Raw genomic sequence first — 19,474 nt, 5'->3', positions numbered from 1 at the left:
ACATGGACTCTGAGAACAGCTTTGCTCATTATAACTGATGTCAAATATACTTGGCCAGGTAATTTGTTCTGGGGTGAAACTGAACAGCAAATTTCAATATGCCCTTTTGCATCAAAATGGGAAGAGTTGGATCCACTTGCATACTCACCTATGTTTAATAGATAAAATTAAAGCTGTAGTGTTAAAATTCTATCTGTAGGTGCATATGGTCTTTGCACCTGCTTTGCCACAGACATTCAGATATTGGGGGAGTTTGGACTGTATAAAATATTACATCTTACTGTATACAGAAATATCAACATTTTGAAATCACAAGCAAAAAATTATAATTTAGGAGTCTTGACAATTGTTAATATTCATACATAAATTATTAGAAAACTTCCTTTACTAGAGCAGTGCCATTTCTGACTCACATAGGGAGCGATTTCTAATCAGACTGTGAACATTTTACACGCACCTTTCGGTATTTCCCTGGTCCTAAACATTTTGTACCCTTAACTCAATGGACCCTTAAAGAAGACAGAAAATGCTTTAAGAAACTCCTGGTGGTTAGGATGACCTGCCCTCAAATCTGGTCCAAATCTTCATCTTTTGTCTGCCATGCTTGCTTTGTGATGCCATAATTCATGGAGAAGTAATGTTTTTCCCTGGCCTCAGAACCTGGTGTGCATCCTCCTCCCTGCCCATAGCCATCACTGGCCTGCTGCTCAACCAAACTGTTGTCATTAGAAATGCAAAATTTGCATCAGAATGGACTTTAGAGTATTGTATGTGTGTAGGTTTTGTTGTTTTCTTCTAATATTCAGTGTGACAGTGGCTTACAGAGCAGATGGCTTTCACTGTCCCTCATTTAGGTTTTTAACAGAGATTTCTGAATGTAACTGATTTTTCAAACTAGTAAGTGTTAAACAATTAATTGGAACAAGTGTCACAGACTTTAGATATTAATTAGCATTATATACACCTGCTAATAATACTTTTGAATTAATAGATTAAATTGGTAATGGGATTTTTGCTTGTTACAGCTTTTGTGAATTGCTTTAAACCAAGTTCCAAAATGATGCCCTGTATAGACTGTTTTTATCAGTTAAAACAGTAAAGCTGAATCTGTGCCAGTATGTTAAATGGTTAGAAATTAAGAATAATGAATAAAATGTATAGTTCACCGTTTTAAAAATGCTTTAATTTGGAATATTTTTAACTGGGATATCTGTCCTTTTGAAGCTGGTTAACCAGTGAGGTGGGGTAAAACAGGGATGAATTTCAACCAAGTATGCTTCCAACAGATAAAGGAAATGGTATGCATTACCGTAAATCACAAAGAAGATATTTATTTTCTTTATGTTTTAATGGCTACCTAACACTATCACTAGACATTACCAGATTCCAAAGGTGGTGCTTCTGAGATGGTTTGTGAACATAAACACAACATGCTTACTTTTTGTTCTTGCAGTTCTCAGCGGCCTCTGTTCTAATGACTGTCCTCGGAAAATAACAGTAAGTGTAACATGGCCTTGTTTAGTGTTTAGCTTCAAATAAGCTGAAGTCTAATTATACCAAAAACTCTCAACATATTAAAAGAGCTATGGACTGGGAGAATGTGTAATCTAAATCATGACTAAATCCTGCTTCTGTGAGATCCATAACTCTGGGCAGCTGCTGCTCAGAGCTGGAATCTATTGATTGTTGTTGTGCAGGAGCTTTGTTACCCCACACTGGGGGCTGGGATATACCAGAGACAAGAGGGACTTGGGTGCCCAAACTGTGAATTGTGCCAAGTCTTGGTGGGCACTTAGAAAGTCCAGGCAAAACTGAGTGTGGGGTAGATCCAGCCACTCCTGGGTCTAACTCCAGCAGCGGGCACAGCCAAGAAAGGAAGTGCACTGGGCTCTGATGATTCTGCAGACAGCCATACACATGTGGTGTTTTCTGTTCAGATTATTTTATTTGTCTCCAGAGATCTGCAGCTCACTCACCAAACTGCCAATTAGCAAATTGTTTAGCAATGTTCACAGTGAAAGTTGGCCTGAAAGAGAAGCTTAGAGTAATCAAAGGTAGCAGTAGCACTTTAGCTCTGCAAAAGTTTCACATTTAATTTTGACTTGTAAATAGAAAAAATGCTTCAAATGGGGCTAACCTTTGCTTCAAGCCTATTTTGAGACATGGGATTTAATTTCTGTTATAAAATAATGATGTTTGATAGTATCATTAACTTAATTACAAAAATGGAGGGTTTAAAAAGCAAATCTTCACAGCAGATGTTGGTGGAAATTTCATTATCAAGATCACTGAAACACTATTGCCTCCATTGTAATAGGAGTTTTCTCACAGAAAGTAACATAAGGTACATTTTGCCAGAGTACAGCTGTGTGGCACCAAAAAAAATTTTTAATTTCACCTTATTCACTCATCTTTCATAGATCTGCATTAGCATCACCTGTATGGTCTCCTTAGATTTCATTCTAATCAGTTATTATTTTCAGGCTTTGATCTCATCTGTCATCATTATCACTTGCTCTAGTGGTTTAAACTTACTACGTTTTGAGGCATGGTGTGAAACATGTCATCATCTCTTTTAGTGTTCCTTCTGCAACTTACTTGAAAGCTCTCTATTGGATTTGATGTCCTGATATCAGCTTGAATTCACCACTAGGAACAAAAAAAAAAAAAAAAAAAAAAAGGAAAATTCCTTTAAAATCTGTTCCTGTAGTTGCCTCTCATCCTCTCCCTTCCCACCCTCTCTTACTTAGGTGCATTTCTTATGGTTCATCACTCTGTAATGGACAACTTCCTTGGATGTTTGTTTATTTTATTTTTCCTCATGAATGTACTTTGATGTTTAGGTACATTTTCTTCCTCAAAAAATTTGCTTAAAATAGATACCAATACTTGACAAGTAACTGTTCAGTCACTTTCATTAATTAAATAAAACACAGTATTTTTCAATTCAGAAATACCATCAAGATAGTGCATTCTCTTGGTATCAAGTGAGTTCTGCTTTTTGAGAACATGCAGTTATTTCTCTGAATTATTAGGGGGTTTTTACTTTACTTACAGCTTCCAAAGAAACATTAAACCTTTTGCCAGAGGACTGAATAGTATCGCTTTCTTCATGAGAAACTAAACATTACTTAGCCAACTGTTTACTGTGATGTTGAAAATTGATTTCCACATAGTGCTATGACTAAAACAGATGCAAGATTTTGAAGTTAAAATATAAAAAATAAATTCTTAATGTAAAAGCATTTTTCTTCAGTTTACTGTTTAATTACTATAGCTTTTTCTGTTCCTAAAATGTTGCCTGCCTTTTTCTTTGGTTTTCATCCCTTGTAGCCCTTTGGAGTTAATCAGCCCGGTCCTTACATCATGTACACCACTGTAGATGCAAATGGGTACCTGAAAAATGGGTCAGGTAAGAGAAACTCACTGTGGGAATACCCAAGGCACAGTCTGTCTGTGTTTGTGCTTCTCAGTAACCTAAGGAGTTGAAAAGGTGGCAGAGGGAAATGGGAATGATTTCAATGGTGCCTTCAGTTTACAATGCCAAACCCCCTAATGTTCTCTTCCTTCTTTACAGATTGCATTTTTGCTACAAAGATTGCAATTTTATTATTTTTTCATTTGTCCTGTGCCAGTTAGGTTTGAACAGTTGGCTGTAGCAAAACATTGTTGGGTAAAATATCATCAGTTTGTGAAATAGCATAAGCTTCTAATTGCTTCCTTAGCAATTACGTATTAAGAATCAGCAGTGGCCTTGAAAAATACCTAAATAGAATCCTAGTAGCCAGATGACAAAGGATCAGGATAATATTCAGGACACACAGGATGTGTTTGTCTGGAGTTGTTCACTACAAATGGCAGCTAACAAAATCAAATGCTGAGTAGCCCGAGGAGGCTGGAGAGGGAATGCCTGTGTCCTTTCAGGGAATGCAGGAACTACAGGGAATCAATCCTTAGGTAACAGGGTCAAAATCAAGGGGAAGGGCTGCTTGCTGCAACTTGTCTTGGAACTAAAGCTTCAGTGGCCTGAGATGGTGCAGCTGCCACAGTTTGCAGGAGTCCAAAAACAAAGCAGCCAAAGAGAGAATCATCCATTAGGCTGTGGTCCAGGCAGTGCCTGATGTTAGAATATCCTGGGGTTTATGCTGCCTTTCTAGATGTGTACTGTGGCTCCTAGGAAACACAGGAGACTGTACAAAGTGGTTTATTAGTCTCATTTATGACTGGTAATCTTAGGACTGTAATGGTGTCATTTCTTGCTTAGGCAAAAATCCCAAAGTCATAGGCTGAACGTGATCAGTAAGTGCAGTCATCTGTAGCTGTCACTCCAGTCTCATTTAAAATTAAACTTAGACCTTTAAAAAATGGTTCCACTAGTTCACTGGGAAGATTATAATTCTGTATAACACTAACTTAAAAGCAATAATTTAGGGGGGGAAATGCTGACATGTTAAGGTCCTGAGTCAATCTGAATCACTGGCAATGCTCTCACCATGAGTAGTGTGCTCAGGACTGTTAATTCCAACTGGGAAAAATTAAAGAGAAAGATGTCCTGAAATACAAACCAGATAGCTGCAAAAACACATCTTGATACTCTAGCATTTCTGTGTTTGTACATGCTTAAAATGAAGACATTTTTCTAACTGTGTCATGGAACAATGCACATATCTTAGAAATGTGTGGAATAAAACTAGCTTAAAATTTGGACCTATTTCATGTATCATTTTCCTTTTTTTTCTGTTTCTCTCTTCCAAGAACAAAAGCAAATGCATTTTTCTTAAACATTTTCTTTAGGGTTTCCTGAGTTTGGTTGGTTTTGGCTTTGTTGGTTTTTTGTTTGTGTTTGAGGGGGGCAATTCTTCTACAAATGGAATGTTTTACTATTTACTCTAAGAAATGTAAATGTGATTTAATACTGCTATATTCCCGTCACAGCTACCATGTTTACAATAATAAAAACCTAACAGAGTCCAGGCATGATGAATTTCCTTTTCTGTTCTGACATTAGGAAATAACAGCAATGAATTCCAAGTGTATTTATGACCCCAGCAGCGTTGCTACAGGGAATTTTCTAATGCTGTCTTTGATCAGTTTCTCAACACTAATAAGTTAATAGATTTTTTTGAGTATGTGTAATTCCTGCAAGAATTTTTGAAAGTCATGTTTTCTGAGGGTATTGCATTACGTTTGTAGCTAGAATTTCTTCTCTTGCAAATGTTATTTGTAAGATTCAGTAAAATGTTATGTGTAAGATTCAGTAAATGTTCTAATTAGAATTACTGGCCTATAAAGGCTGTTGTCTGGAAAAACAGCCCATTACATCACAATTTTCTTCTCTTTGACTCTCAGGATATCATCAGGCTATATCAAGATATATAACAAATGATATCATCATTTTTGGACCATGTATAACCCTACAAAACATCTTCTCCACATTAAGCTTTTATTCATATAACATCCATATGCTATTTTAAAACTAATTTTCATCAACTTATTTGCCTCCCTTATGTAATATCACAGGACAATCCATATTTGAAGCTTTTAATTATCTGAAAGGAGTAATGAGCTAACCAAAATTAGCAAATTATATAAGAATTAATCCCTTTCCAAGAAGTAACAGGAGTAAAAACATAGTTCTTTTTCTGATGAAAAGGAAACTCAGCATTCCTTTCCATGTCCCCCTCCAAAGTCAGCTGCTGTTATTTATTGCCTTGATGGCTGCGCTCAGTGGGGGAACAGTTGTTGGCTGGACCACTGCAACCAATCACCTTAAGTTATCCCTCCAGCCCTGAGCTTAAGTAAATCATAAAGTACTCAAAGCCACGGCCCCCACTCTCTTTCTGATCTCCTAAATTCTGCAGGACTCCAGTTGTGAGTTATGGCATCTTTCATGTAGGCAATATTCATGCAAAGACTAAAATAAAAAGGCCCATATGGCTGTCCTTATCTAATTCATTTTAAGGTTCTTTGATCTGCCAAGCCTTAACTACAAGAAATTTGCATAATTATGAGGGTTTTCTTTAAAATATTGTTAGAATTGTTCTGTCTCCTATTAACATTCCACTATGTTGTTAAAAGATAGCAGAATAATAATTAGCATGTATTCTGTGCTTTTACTTTCACATTGCTCAATGCACTTGTAGTCTTACAAGAAATAATGTTAAGTTAGCTACAAGGAGTAGCAATTGCCAACATGGGCATTAGAATGGAGAAGTTCTGGGCCTTACATCTGCAGTTAATACCTCCACAGACCTTCTCTTCCTGAGAGGAAAAGCAACTGCGACAACTTCTTCAAATATTTAAGGAATTTCATGCTTGAGGTCAGACCAGGTACAGTGTAAATCTGGGAGAAGTACACCAACTCAGATTTAAGTCATGCTTTCTGATCCCTGTCTTGCAACCTGCCTTCTCCCTTTTCTTTTGGAGTTATTATTTTTAAGGAGATCCCACAGTTAAGTGTGAGTGTCAGCCAGGATTTTCATCTCTACATAGACATTTCCAGGCTTTTATTGGGAGAATGTCTTCTGTGTTTCAGCCTGTGCTATGCACATCTGAATTTTCTCTCCTGAAGTAAAAATATGCTGATAGAGTTTGAAATAAATAGGCTCATGCTTGCAGCTTGTGTCTACCAAACATATTAGTTCTGTGGGCCAGGAACAAGTGGCAGTAAATATCTCAGGTTTCCTCAAAGCTCCATATCCATAGACGATGATAAGAGTAGCTTCACAGAATGGCTGATATGGATCACGCCATAATTTGTTTAAGCATCTGTATGAGTGAAGCTCTGTGGGCTGATGGCCTCTGCAGCTCTCATTGCAGAGCTCTTTCATTGTGCTGCTTTTGCTTTGTTTTGTTTTAAACCTTCCATGGCAGAGTGACCTTTCACATGCTGTGAAGTCGTGCCCTTCTGGTTTTTTGAAATCTGCTTACTCTTCCCTGTTGTTGCATTGAGTTCTCCTGCTGTTTAACTAAATTGAATTGTGAGGTGAACACAAATGTCTAGCAGCTATTATAGTCGTGAATTTAAACATAAACATTGCAATATGTACCAGAAAAAAAGCAAAATAAGCTTATTTTCAATGGCCATTTGACACTGCAAGGTTCATTGTGTCCAATTCCACTACACAGAAGAAAGAGTGTATTCATGGAACAAGCTGGAATAGTTTAATAATTGAATAGCTGGATTCAATGAGAGGGATTTTCTGTTTGCTATAGGTAGGAGTAACCTTCTAGTATCTAGTTTTTCTATATAACTCTCTTTTGTTTAGAAAACTTACCTGAACTTGTAATGTTGCTTGCAATATTACCAAACTTTGGATATTTGGGCATTACAAATGATGCAGCTTCCCCCTATCAGGAATATAATAATTTTATTGTTGGAGGGTTTTTTAAGTTACCGGTTTTACTTCTATAATTTTATGGTGTAAAGGTATTTTTCATAAACATACATATTCTCATAAAAATGCATCAGATTTGCAGTTTGGGCTTGCAGAGGTGTCCCGAGTGTTGGCAGCACTGAAATTATCAGTATCCAGTTCCCGAGAGTGCACTTTGAATTCCCTTTCCCATGTTATTTCTGGTACTCCAGAACCAGGTATTGCAGAAAATGTTGAGAGGTGAAGCTGTGTACTGCATTAATCTGAATTTTCCTATTAGGGGGGAGTAAGGAAAAGAGGCAACCAGCTGGATAAAACAAGGAGACACCCCCAGCCCTTAGAAGAATGAAGTTACCATTGCATATTTTAAACAGAAAAAGAATTCTTTGACCACTACTTTTTTTTTTCCAAGCAGTGACCCCCAAAGGCAATATGAAAGGAACCGAAGTAAAGCTTTCAGATGAAGCCAAGCAATTCAATTTCCCCAACTTTCTATGAAGCTTCCAAGTTTGAAGTTGTTGGGTTTTTGTTAGATTGGGTTTTTTTCCTGAAAGCTTCTTTGTAAATTCTTAGGCACATTCCATGGGTTTTTCATTACTATCAGTTATATTTTCCCTTTCTCTTGCAGTATATGGTTGGCATATTTTCAAATAAAATAAGGAGCTGACAGCTTCAAAAAAAGGGGAAATACTCAGTGCACTTCAGCCCAGTGCTGGTAATGGCAGCAGAGGAAACTTCACTGCAGTGTTGCAGCTGTGCAGGGAAGGGACGCACGCTCACTGTGCCATCACGCCAAATCTTGCACTGCCTCTGTCCTGTTCCAGCTGTTGCCTGGGTGTGGTTCCCAGCTATGCAATAATCCATGCAACCTCTGCATGGCAGCTTTTGGACTAATTTTTACTTTTTCTAGGATGGATGTGTTTGTCTAATCTATATAAAAGAAGTCATTCATGTGCTGGCCTCAGAGTTCAGGTAGGTGATGGTACAGAAGAATTTACATGCAAGTCTGAGACTAAAAGATACACTTTTGGAATCCTAAATAGTATTACTGAATTTTGAATTACACAGAATGGCTTTTAATTGGCTAATTAAATGCAAATAATATTTTGTTAAGAAAAGCATCATAAAAAGAATTAAAAGGAATGCTTCAGGAAACCACAAGTTTGAAATCAGATTTTTCCATTAGTCTTTCAGTTCTGTGTAGTGATCTTGCATGTTTCACCAAATAAGGTTATTTAAACGGACTGAACACTATCAGAATTGTGCATCTATTTCTGTAGGTTCAATGAGGCTGTTCCTAAACCCAGTACCACGTGTTGTCAGTGCTGTTTAAACGAGAGAAGGCATTGCTCCTACACGCAACTGCAACCACTTTCCTCTCACAAAGTTAAATTCTTCAGCCTGAAATAAGCTGCTGAGGACATTTCAGTTCAGCTCAGGGGAGAACAGACTACCCTTGAGCTTCCAGCAAGTTTACATCAGGATAATGGAAACAGAAGGAAAATGACTTAATTCAGGTATAAAAGAACAAGTACCGTATTTGTCACAGACAACACATGGCTCTGGTTTTCAGACAAGACTTTAGAAAGGTTAATGATACGAATTGCTTCCAATTTTATATGCCAGACTTCAGAGGTAAGGAGATTGATTCCAAAAGGTCCAGAATGGTTTCTGAATATCAAACTCTGAAAAATCTTCTGAGGTTTGGCTGCCCAACATCATTAGCTTTGTCTTAAAAATTTGCTCCGATAGGCTGAAACCACAGAAAACCATGTCCTAAAATGTTGATGATTTTACCCTGCCCAAGGTTTTTTGAAGCAATTAACTTAATGATTTATGATTTAAAACAAGAATATATATATACCACCAGTAATACCAATACCATAGCCCATGATATCTGTATGCTTTGAAATGGCATTTTTGAAACAAGAAGCTTAAGGGAAAAGACATAGTATTGAATAGTCTTAAAAGTAGTGTTAAAAAGAAATCATGTGTAGCATGATCAGGAGGAGGTTTTTAAGTCTTGTTTATAGTAACAGTTCTATGGATGAAGTAAAACAAACTGAAGCAACAGCCACTTCCTCCATCTTGCCTACAATGGCTTCCAAAAATTTAAAGAACAATTTGAATGTAAGAAATAAATCCCACTTTCCTCCATGAGGATGCAAAAATATTTTCAGATTTTTTTGGAACAAGTAAAAAGCTGTTTCCAGTAGTTTTACAAGAGGGCAAATTGCTGTGGTTGCTATTTAATTAAATTTGAAATATTTTCATAAGTAAATTAATTACCAGTGACTGGGAACTTGAGATAATGTCAATAAACTGTTGACAGTACTCTCCATAATTTCTCTTTTTATTTTTCATCTTGGTTCAGGGCTTTTATGTTTCTCAGGTGAGCAGTTGTCATTCTTAATTACTTGGTTGCAATTCTATGTGGAACTTTTCAATAAGCATCAAACAGAATTTATGATAGATACAGGATGAGGAAAACGAGGAAGAGTCTCAAAGTTCTCCTGTGCTTAGTCAGCTTTAGTAAACTGGAACCTTCTACATGCTATCATCCTGTTTAGCTAATATCTCCCAATTTTAAAGGCAAAAAAAAAATATATGCACATTTCTGCCTGTTGTGTAGAAGAAAACATTCCTCTCTGACCTTTGCAAATGATCTATTTACATCCTGAAGCGTAAGATTTTGTTATCCTTATCTTAGTAGGCATAAGGACCAGCATTAGTAGCCATGAAATTATTCAGTGCTTTAAGAATTCTAGCTGCAGTATGTGACTCTCTAACCTCTTTAAGGCTGACTGCACACAGTAGATGACATTTTCTTCTATTCTCTTTAATTTAGTTGACATTCATTTCATTTGTAAGATGAAAGAAAAAAGCAAGATCTTAGTTGCAGTCTTCTCATGATCCTAAATATTTCACTCAAAAGTAATTCTAAAAGCTTTTCAGTGTTACAGCAGTACCTTGTTCTTTTGGGGAAAATCCTTCAGCATGCAGCATTAATGAAAAATTCTTAAAGAAAATCTTTTTTAGGTTGCAGCATGATCAAGTAACACATCTGGTTTGTTTCTATAACCAAGTCAAATTAAATCCACCCACCTTTGCTCCTTACTACTTGTATGTTGGAAACCAGAGCTTTCAGATATTCTGTACTTTGAGAATTACTCCCATTTTAGATTTGGATATTGACACCTGGAGATTGAGCTGTTTAGCCAAGATGATGTTAGGGAAGTCACTGACGAGGCAGGGACAGCCTCAGGACTCAACCCCTATGCTGTCCTCTCCTGTGTTATCTCAACTTCCTGGAAAAATCCCGGTTCTTAAAGAGAAAAGCTGCTCAGTCAGTGCTTTGTGCCACATCTTCTGTAATTGAGAAATCTACCCAACAATGTGCACAGTACACCTTGTCCTCGCAATAGACACCTGCAAGTACAAATCCAACTTAAATTTCCTTGTCTGCTTGCTCATTACATGGTTCTGCGTGGGGAAAAAAAAAATATAAAATGTGTATAATCTTTAGGAAGACCATTACTGTTTCTTTTTGCTAATAGGATTTTAGCTTAATAAAAAGATAACTGCATCAAGCTGATTTTTCAGATCTCAGTTGACAATCTTCTTGCTTTTTGAAATACTGTTATTATAATTGTAAACGCACAATAATACAGAATATTTACCTCCTGATTAAACAGGCCTATTTCAGAACATGCCTGACAGCATAAGACAAGTGGCTTCCTCAAGAGCAGGTAGGGGAAGGGAGGTTCACAAAAACAGAGCCGTGAAGTAATGGCTGTCGTGAGCAGGGGTTCAGAATCCCCCGGCTGCACTGGCAGGAGTAGTTTGTCCCCAGAGGAGCGTACAAGAGCTGAAGAGCAGCTATTGCCAGTGATGCCTTTGCTGTCCCTTGGTGAAGTGCTGCTGTGTTGTGGCCAATGCTTGCATTTACTGGCGTCTCCTGGGTGCCAGGAGGGTGGGTTAGGTTTTTCTTGAAAGGATACTTGGATTTGGTGGTGAGTCAGGAGTTTTTCCTGCTCCTGTGTTCAGCACAACTATGCAGAATGTTGTGTCACCAGTCTGGCCCACAGCCAGTGGGCTGGGGTCAAGTGCTGCCTCCTGAATCAGGCCTTGGATGGGAGTGTGGAGAGGTAAAAAGGAGTTGGCTGTAAAGTCATTACAAAATATGGATTCCTGTTCTCTAATTCACATTCTGTTGCATTTTGTTGTTTAACTTATAGTTTCCAGTTTCAGGCATGGTCTATTAAGGATCAAAGCTGAGAGAAATCTGATGCTGTAAAAGTACTGACTAAATCACATTCTTGTGAAAAGCTGTTTCTGTTGGTCACAGAAACCCATTTGTGGTTGCCAAGTGTCCCTTGTACTCATTCCTGTTAATCTGGTGAAGGCTGAATTCACTGTGGTGCTTCTGAGGTGCTGATACTCTTCTGCTGTGGAAGCAGCTCATTTGCTAAGAGAACAAAGAACCCACACAGGATCTGAATCTGTTGGCCAAAAATTAAATGATTAGAAGATGCAACATAGAAGATTTTATTTAAATGGAATACCTGGATACTTTGGAAATGGGATGCCAGTGAACTTGTTGATTACTGCAATACTTGTCTGTTTCCCCACTGCCTTTTCTAGAAACCAAGAATCTTATTTTCCATCTACAGTTTCTCCTATAATTATTATTAACTTGCAACCACTGCAATCCTGTTTTCATTAAATTAATTTATTCTTTGAAAATTTGTTCATGAAAATTTGGTTAGCTAATTTTGTGACAGTAGTAATTACAGTTTAACACTGACAAGAATTAAAGTGAACCTTCACATGTTGAGTCTAATCTTGTAAATCAGTGGGCAAGAAATTTGGTACTAATCATATAAAATTACATGCAGATAGTTGATTTCTTTTCAGCTTGTAACAAATAATGGGGATTTGAGTTAACACAGAAATGGTACTCAAAAGAATTGTCTTACCTAAAAATGTAAAGTATTTAAGCTCTTCTCCAAGTGAGTGCTCACAGGTAGTTTGGAAATGTGGGACTGAGCTTTGAGAATTAAATAATCACACGATTGGTGAAATTTTTTAAACATTTTTATTACTGACTGGGGAATGTGTACTTGTGTAGCAAGTTGGTAGTTTGGGAGTTGATTGATTGATGGGTTTTTTTCCCCATAAAGTACCTACTTGGGCTTCCTTTCTGCTTTCTTGCAGCTGGCCAACTCAGCCAGTCAGCACATTACGCTCTCCAGCTGCCCTACAACGTGCTGGGCTTGGGCCGCAGCGCCAACTTCCTCGACCACTTGTACGTTGGCATCCCTCGGCCCTTAGGAGAAAAGGTTGGTTGACATTTAAGATTGTCAAGCTAATTGTTTATGGTGCTACCTTTCCTAAGAGACTTTGCATGGAAATACTGCTGGGACACTTGTTTTCATTTTCTGAAGTAAGAATATCAAAGAAATAAGTCTGTGTACAGAAAGGTTTGCCCAAAAGAAGCAGTTTGCCCAGTTTTTTTTGAAGGGTGTGTAAGCTCTGAAGCCAAAATAAAACCAAAAGATGACTGAAACTGTCTATAAATGTTAGCACTGGTATACAGTGCTTGTTTGTAGGGCAAATGGGTATTAGGTCTGAGGGTCCAGTTATTGTGGACTGCAGTAGCTGCAGGGCTTTCCCAGAGTTGCTCTGGCTGGGCTGGGGCTCACATAATCCCTTCTGCCTCGGTGATAAAACCATGGGCAGTATCATGGTGGGGGAAGATTACTGTGATTCTCTAATCTTCACATGCAACATAAAAGTGGGGTCCTCACCATTTTCAGTCTTTAAAGATCTGATGGTACTGCTTTGAAAATGAGGTACTCAAATGGGCCAAATTCTGATCTGGATAATTGTTCTGCCTGCCTCCTTTGTAGAATCAGTTCTTTTCTTCTTTCCCTATTATATTGTTGCTTTGTACTTTTAAAGCAGATGCTGTGTTTCATGTCAGCAATAGTTATTTTGCTTTTTGCTTTTGGGGGGTGGGTTTTAAAGCATTTTGGAGCTTTTGGAGTAACAGGTTTATACAAAGATAAAGGGAAAACCCACAATGTTTTTATTTCTCCTTTCGTATGTTTCAACACAGAATTTCTTTGCTTGTAAGTATGTTGGTTTGTTAGGAATTGACACAGCCTTTGTTTTTCTTTCAGTCCATAAGAAAACAAGAATGGACAGCTATCATACCAAACTCCCAGCTTATAGTCATTCCCTATCCTCATAATGTTCCTCGAAGGTAATGTCGTCATTTGGATGTGCACTTCCCAAAATTACATTAATACACAGTGTAAATTAGGCATTATGTATAGGTTTAGAAATAGTTATTTGTATAGAAAGTTACTGAAGAGCAAGGGCAGGGGGTCAGTGCTGAGCTGGAGCTGAAAATGCTGCTCAGGTATTTTGCACAGCCTCTCAGATGGTGCCCATAAACAATCTATTAAGGAAAAAAACCTATTACTGGCTCAAACAATCAAAATGTATTACCAGCTCCACTCCTGTAAATAATAACATACTTGCTAGATTTAACAACATCCTCGGTGACAAATTATAAACATGGCAATGGTTGAATTAAGCATTTTTGTTTCACCAAACATGCAATTTCTGTCTGGTTCCATAGAAAAGCTTTGCTTCAGTCCTTCTGAATGCAGTAGCTGTTGCTACAGGAGTGGAGGTTTCCCTTTAAGTAAAGGTGAATGGGTTGGTTGCACAAGAGCTTGAACACAGAATTCACTTTGCAATTAAAATGTTTCTCCCAGAAAGAGAGCATGTTTCTCTTTTTGCTATTAGAGAAAACATTAGTCAGATATTCCAGCTGCATTTTGCCGCTTGATCTACCAGTGAGGTCAGTTGCATTTATCATGCAGAAATGATTCTGACATCAGTTCAGCAGTTAATTTTACTAGAGAACAAATAACAGTGGAGAAGTGATGTGCTGCTTGAGTTGCTAATTAACAACCACAGAAATAACATCTGCCAGATGAAAATTTAGTTACAGTCTTGAGGTATTTAAAGGTATGTGTAATGCAAAACAATTTTTGTTATAGTATCCTTAAACTATTTTTGGTTTTGTTTAAAGTGGGTTTATGGACATTGTAGAATAGCAGACTATGGAATCCCCAGAAGAAATCAGATTTCATAATAAAAGCTTCTTAATTTATTTTTTTTAAATAGGTATGTGATTTCCTGAGAGGCCTCAACACAGAGCCTGCTCCTGACAGCTTTCCCATGATAGGAAACCTGTAGGATCACAAAAAAGGGTTCCCCTGGCCTCAGGACCTCACATGATTTGAGAGATGTCTTCCAGGAGCCCTGAAGTGTTTAATTTTGTTGATCTTCAGCCATAATCAATTGCTTATGTTTAGAGCTGCAGTTGTCCCTGGGTAAACTTCAGAAAAAGAGAACTGGACCCATGAGCCTGTCCAAGAGGAGCTGCTCATGTGGTGGAAACATCTTCCAGGGTTATTTTCCCCTGCTGCTCTGTGTCCCCCGGCCCTAGGCATTCCTGTGAAAGGTTTCCTCATGCATTTTACTTTGTCCTAGGCAAGGGCAGGAGATAAATCTCCTAATGAGAAAAAGCTAATTCCCTGAGGATATCCATAGCATTCATGAAAACTTAAGCAGAAGCTGTACTTATACATGGTATTGCTCAAAAATAATTATATTAAGCCATGTATTTCCAAGTAAACATCATTAAGCTTCAGTCTCTAAATAGAGCTGCTCAATTCTGTAGACTAGGTTGTCACCTGTCTTACCCTAACAGGTTCTTTTCATCTTTGTAAGTAAAATATGTTTTCTGCTTCTTAATGAAGGTTATTAATGTTCCCTTGGATTTTCTTCTTTTGTATAGCTGGAGTGCCAAGCTGTATTTGACCCCAAGTAACATTGTACTGCTAACAGCTATAGCCTTAATTGGTGTCTGCGTTTTCATCCTGGCAATAATTGGCATATTACACTGGCAAGAAAAGGTAAGCTAATTTACTAGAATATTTTATTTAACACTCCCTAATATTTTACAGACCTGTACATTGGGGTTTTTTTTACATTTTTCTACAGTATAATAACTGACACAGACTGAATTAAGTCACAAAAGGTGACTTAATTCATTATTAATTCAATGTTTACCACAAGTTTAAAAATGGGCATTATTTTTATTTAAACTCTAAGACAATTAAGCTTGTCCATGTTGCTCTTCTTCCAGTTTAAATGGCTATCTTTGTTTCATATCTAAGCTTTCCATTTTGCAGTTTTAAGGAGAACTGTTTTGGAAAATGGAACATAAACTCAGTTTACTTCCCTTGAGTTCTGCTGGTAATCTAAAAATCAGGAGAAAGTCTTTTTTGTGTAACTCTTTGCTGGTTGCACTGACATTAGCATTCGGGAACATATAGGGAGTCAGTTGTGCATATTGGCTGCTTTGCTCTGTGGGTCGGAATTACACATGCAGGGTATAGAAATCCACTGAGTTGAAGAAGCTTTTGAAAGGGGCCTTTCATGTCACAAAAGAAATGCATTCCCATTTTTCTTAACTGTGCTCAGTTCACAATCATACCCAACTGGCAGAGTTGCCAATAAATGTTACTATATACCCAAACCATAATCTTAGCTGTCAAATAAAATTGCTGCACATTCTGACATGGTATAAGTGTTTTTGTGATTGTGGAAATAAAATGACCTTCTTAAACATTCAGACAAGTTTGCGCATGCTTCATATTTAGATGTTATTTGTCTGTCAGTCTTTACTCTTCAAAACGTTAAATACAGTCTCCAACTTATAATAAAGCTGGGAATAAGACACACAAAGCAAAGAAATACAAATTTTATGATGGCTGTTGTTAGCATGTCCTGCTGTACCAAGAAAGCACTGCTCACTTGTAGCTCAGGGCTGGGCACTGCCTGGATTTAATTCTCTCTCCAACATATCTTTAGCAAACAAGAATAGCAGAAAAGGTACTTGGACTTTGAGTTGGGGAAGGATTACCTATGTGTAATTCCATCTGGAGAAATGGAGATTTAATGGCAACATTCAAAATGATTTTATACAATAATTCAAGCATTGTAGTGTAAGGAAGGTCTCAGCCCAGAGTGAGTGGTTTTAGAGCTGTTCTAAGTCCCAGGTGTGTGTGAATGAAGTGTTATATTGGTTATATTGTAAACTCATTTCCAACTCTGCAGCACAAAATAGGCACAAATATTTGAACAAATTGTGTGTATTTTCAGACAATTGTATAAACATGTGTTCCTATATTCTTCTTACAGATTTTTACCTTCCCAATGTTTAGAAGTGTTTGAGATACTGAACAAATAAGAGTGTTCACCAAGGCTGTGTTGTGCATCCTTGACATGTGTAAAGTTAAACTCCAAAATTCCTTTTTTCTAAGCTTGTTCTTAGCTTACTGCCTCTCAGCAGTCCTCTCCTATAAATACTGTCCTGGCTAAATGCCGGTCCCTTGCAGATCTCTGGAGTACATGTAGCAAAGAAAGGAAGGGGAAATGAACTGGCACTTAAAATCTTTTCTTTCCCCCAGAGAATGTGTGTGTCTGTGAGCTGCAGTGTTTTATTCAGCAGTTTAAATAAATCCTGGACTTTGACCTCTGCAGATAAATAGTAGCAGGAGCCCTTTGTCTACACTAGTTCTTACACACTCATCTGCTAGCCAGGTATTGGAGTACAGAAATAACTGTAGGGTTTAGGAATAGGTGTTGTTCTGTCTTGCTTTAGAAATTTTGAATGCATTGAAGAAAAAAAAAAAAAAGCTTTGAAATCTCAGTTACTAGATTTTAGTTTTGATACACCAAATGAACAAAAAAATTGAGGAAGAATTGACACCATTATTCATCTTACAACAAATAAAGTCTTGCTGCATTTGCTACAGCCCTCGATAGTTCTTATTCTCATTCTTGAGAACTTGCTTTGGGGTCGTGAGGCCAGTCATGGAAACACTGCGCAGTGATGGAAACATTGCTGGAGAGGGTTTGCTGGATCCAGCAGAGTATCAGTTACTGTCAAATTTGAAGCAATAATTTTTTCAGGAAGCATACAAGAAATGGAGTGGAAATTGTTCTCTAAGTGAGACTATGAAATTTTGTGGAATGTGACAAGCATTTCAGTGTAGGAAAGAGTGTGCCACTCCCTCCTTCCCTCCCCTTTTTTGACATCCAAAATACTACTGACACTGATAAAGTTCCTGCCAAAAAAGCCAGACTGATATATCTCAAACCTCCCTGACAGCTCTGCTGCTGCTACAAAATGCAGTAAAATCCATATTTAATCCAATGGAGTTGCTATCACACATAAACATTGTGTAATGAGGAAAGCTTTGGTGTTGAGCCAAAGCAGATGATGAACTCTCACGGCAGAAGACGGGCACCGATTTCTGCCACAATTGTTGTGTATTTTTATCAGCTGAGACACAGCTCTGAATGCCCACGCAGCACCTACTGGAGAGGTTTTTCTTCATTTTACTCCTTAGAAAAAACAAAAAAGAAAGAGAGAACATGGGTCTGTGCAAGCTAAAAAGCATTTCAGCCTGCTTTGCCAAATTCTCTCATGCTGGGATTTACACATGCTGTCATGACACAAGCACAAGTTTGTGTTCAAGAATCTTGAAGAAATGCTTCCATCCTCTGTTAAGTGCTTTAGCACACGAGAGGAGACATGTGGGAGAGGACATGTTTTGACACATGACATGAATTCTAGGTACAATTTAAATACGCTGCTTTTTCCAAGCACCACCCAATTCACTCTTTCAGTAGGTCAGTGTGTGTTCTGCATAAGTAAGCAGGGAAATGCATCCTACTTCACATTTTCACAATACAAACAAAAGACACAGAACATTTTTCACCTACTTGGTGCTGTTAGTTGTTGGTTGAACTTCTGTCTTGCTCTGAAGTTGTATTTAACAGAATGGTTTTTAAATGAGATTCTTCGTACATGTAACATAAATTACATTTACAGTTAGTTCAGAGTAATTTCATTTTATATTTATAATGTAGACCAAATGAATACCAGGAAATAGTCTTCAGGTTTGAATTATTCCTTTTAAAAAGCATTATTAGAAATAACAGAAAATAATGGGTCGTAAATACTACAACAGCAGAGCATTAACAGCAGAAGCCAATTTTGTGTAGATTATTGCTATTTCAAGCTGACATTATTTAAAAGTTAATTGTTGGGGCTTTTACTAAGCCTTTTTGCCTTTTGTCAAATGGCTTGAAAAAAATCAACCGTTCTCTGACACTTGACAGCTCATTTCTGTAACAGTATTGCTCTAGATTCCACAAAGTGTTTTTTTATTATTATTTTTCAGAAAGCAGATGACAGAGAGAAGCGACAGGAGGCTCATCGGTTCCATTTTGATGCTATGTGACATGCCTTAATATTTATGAAGGAGCTGCTACTCATTTGCTTAATTAAAAGACTAAATTCTGGTTTTTAAAATTATTACCATGAAAGTACTGTTGGTGTGTTATTTGTAAATGTTGCATTATCTGGTATTTATTTGGAAAGTATTAAAATTAGACCTGAATGTCTCACAAGGCCTTTCAGTTAAGAGACTGTATATAATAGCATTTGGCCTTTATTTAACAGAACTGTAAATTTATTTTTCTTAGTAAAGGGATCAAATTGCATGTACCATTGTTTATGTACCAATTCTTTAGTAATATTTGATAGAAAGAAAGGTATGTAAATGAAGTGTAGCATTTCAGCGAGCAGAATTCCTTGTATCACTTGAATTGGTCTTGTCCTTTGTTCACTCCTGCAAAACAACCTGGTTTTTGAAAATTAAACCTGTGCAATTTCTCAGATTACTTAATCGTTAATTGTTTTGATTGTATTAAATGGTGCTTAACCAAAAGTATTCTGTATTTTTCTTTGTTTAAATCCATATGTGCAATAGGTAAAGAGCTTAGGAATTGGAGAACCAGAAGGAACCTGCAGTGTAATGTGAGTTCAGTCATCCTGGGATAGATGCAGTATTTATGTGTGCTACTTGTACAGAGAAGACAAAGCATTAAAAAATTAAAATCATAAAAATGTATCAGCATTACATAAACTTTTATAATTA

At 37.3% G+C, this 19,474-nt stretch overlaps 1 protein-coding gene and 1 long non-coding RNA gene across 5 annotated transcripts in view; one reads left to right on the top strand and one right to left on the bottom strand.

The window, feature by feature from the left end:
* The window catches only part of ITFG1 (integrin alpha FG-GAP repeat containing 1), a 72,012-nt gene extending 52,748 nt beyond the window's left edge, over positions 1-19,264 (top strand). Inside the window, exons 13-18 of one of the 2 annotated variants that reach the window (XM_068202642.1) lie at positions 1,454-1,497; positions 3,334-3,412; positions 12,594-12,718; positions 13,562-13,644; positions 15,256-15,373; positions 18,716-19,264. In XM_068202642.1, coding sequence (XP_068058743.1) covers positions 1,454-1,497; positions 3,334-3,412; positions 12,594-12,718; positions 13,562-13,644; positions 15,256-15,373; positions 18,716-18,775 — 509 coding nt within the window. In that variant the 3' untranslated portion in view covers positions 18,776-19,264. Of the gene's footprint in view, positions 1-1,453; positions 1,498-3,333; positions 3,413-3,577; positions 6,618-12,593; positions 12,719-13,561; positions 13,645-15,255; positions 15,374-18,715 lie in introns of those variants that run through there. The other variant, XM_068202643.1, reaches the window with a different exon arrangement.
* LOC137481137 (uncharacterized) overlaps positions 1-19,474 on the bottom strand; it is a 115,032-nt gene that overhangs the window by 30,308 nt on the left and 65,250 nt on the right. For 2 of the 3 annotated variants that reach the window (XR_011003336.1, XR_011003335.1), the window contains exon 4: positions 2,536-2,649. This is a non-coding gene — a long non-coding RNA (uncharacterized lncRNA). Of the gene's footprint in view, positions 1-2,535; positions 2,650-13,452; positions 17,874-19,474 lie in introns of those variants that run through there. The other variant, XR_011003337.1, reaches the window with a different exon arrangement.

This window comes from Anomalospiza imberbis, chromosome 12, assembly GCF_031753505.1.
Source record: "Anomalospiza imberbis isolate Cuckoo-Finch-1a 21T00152 chromosome 12, ASM3175350v1, whole genome shotgun sequence".
NCBI classification, from domain to species: domain Eukaryota; kingdom Metazoa; phylum Chordata; class Aves; order Passeriformes; family Viduidae; genus Anomalospiza; species Anomalospiza imberbis.
The sequence above is the reverse complement of the archived record's forward strand: the minus strand, read 5'-3'. Positions and strand labels throughout refer to the sequence as shown.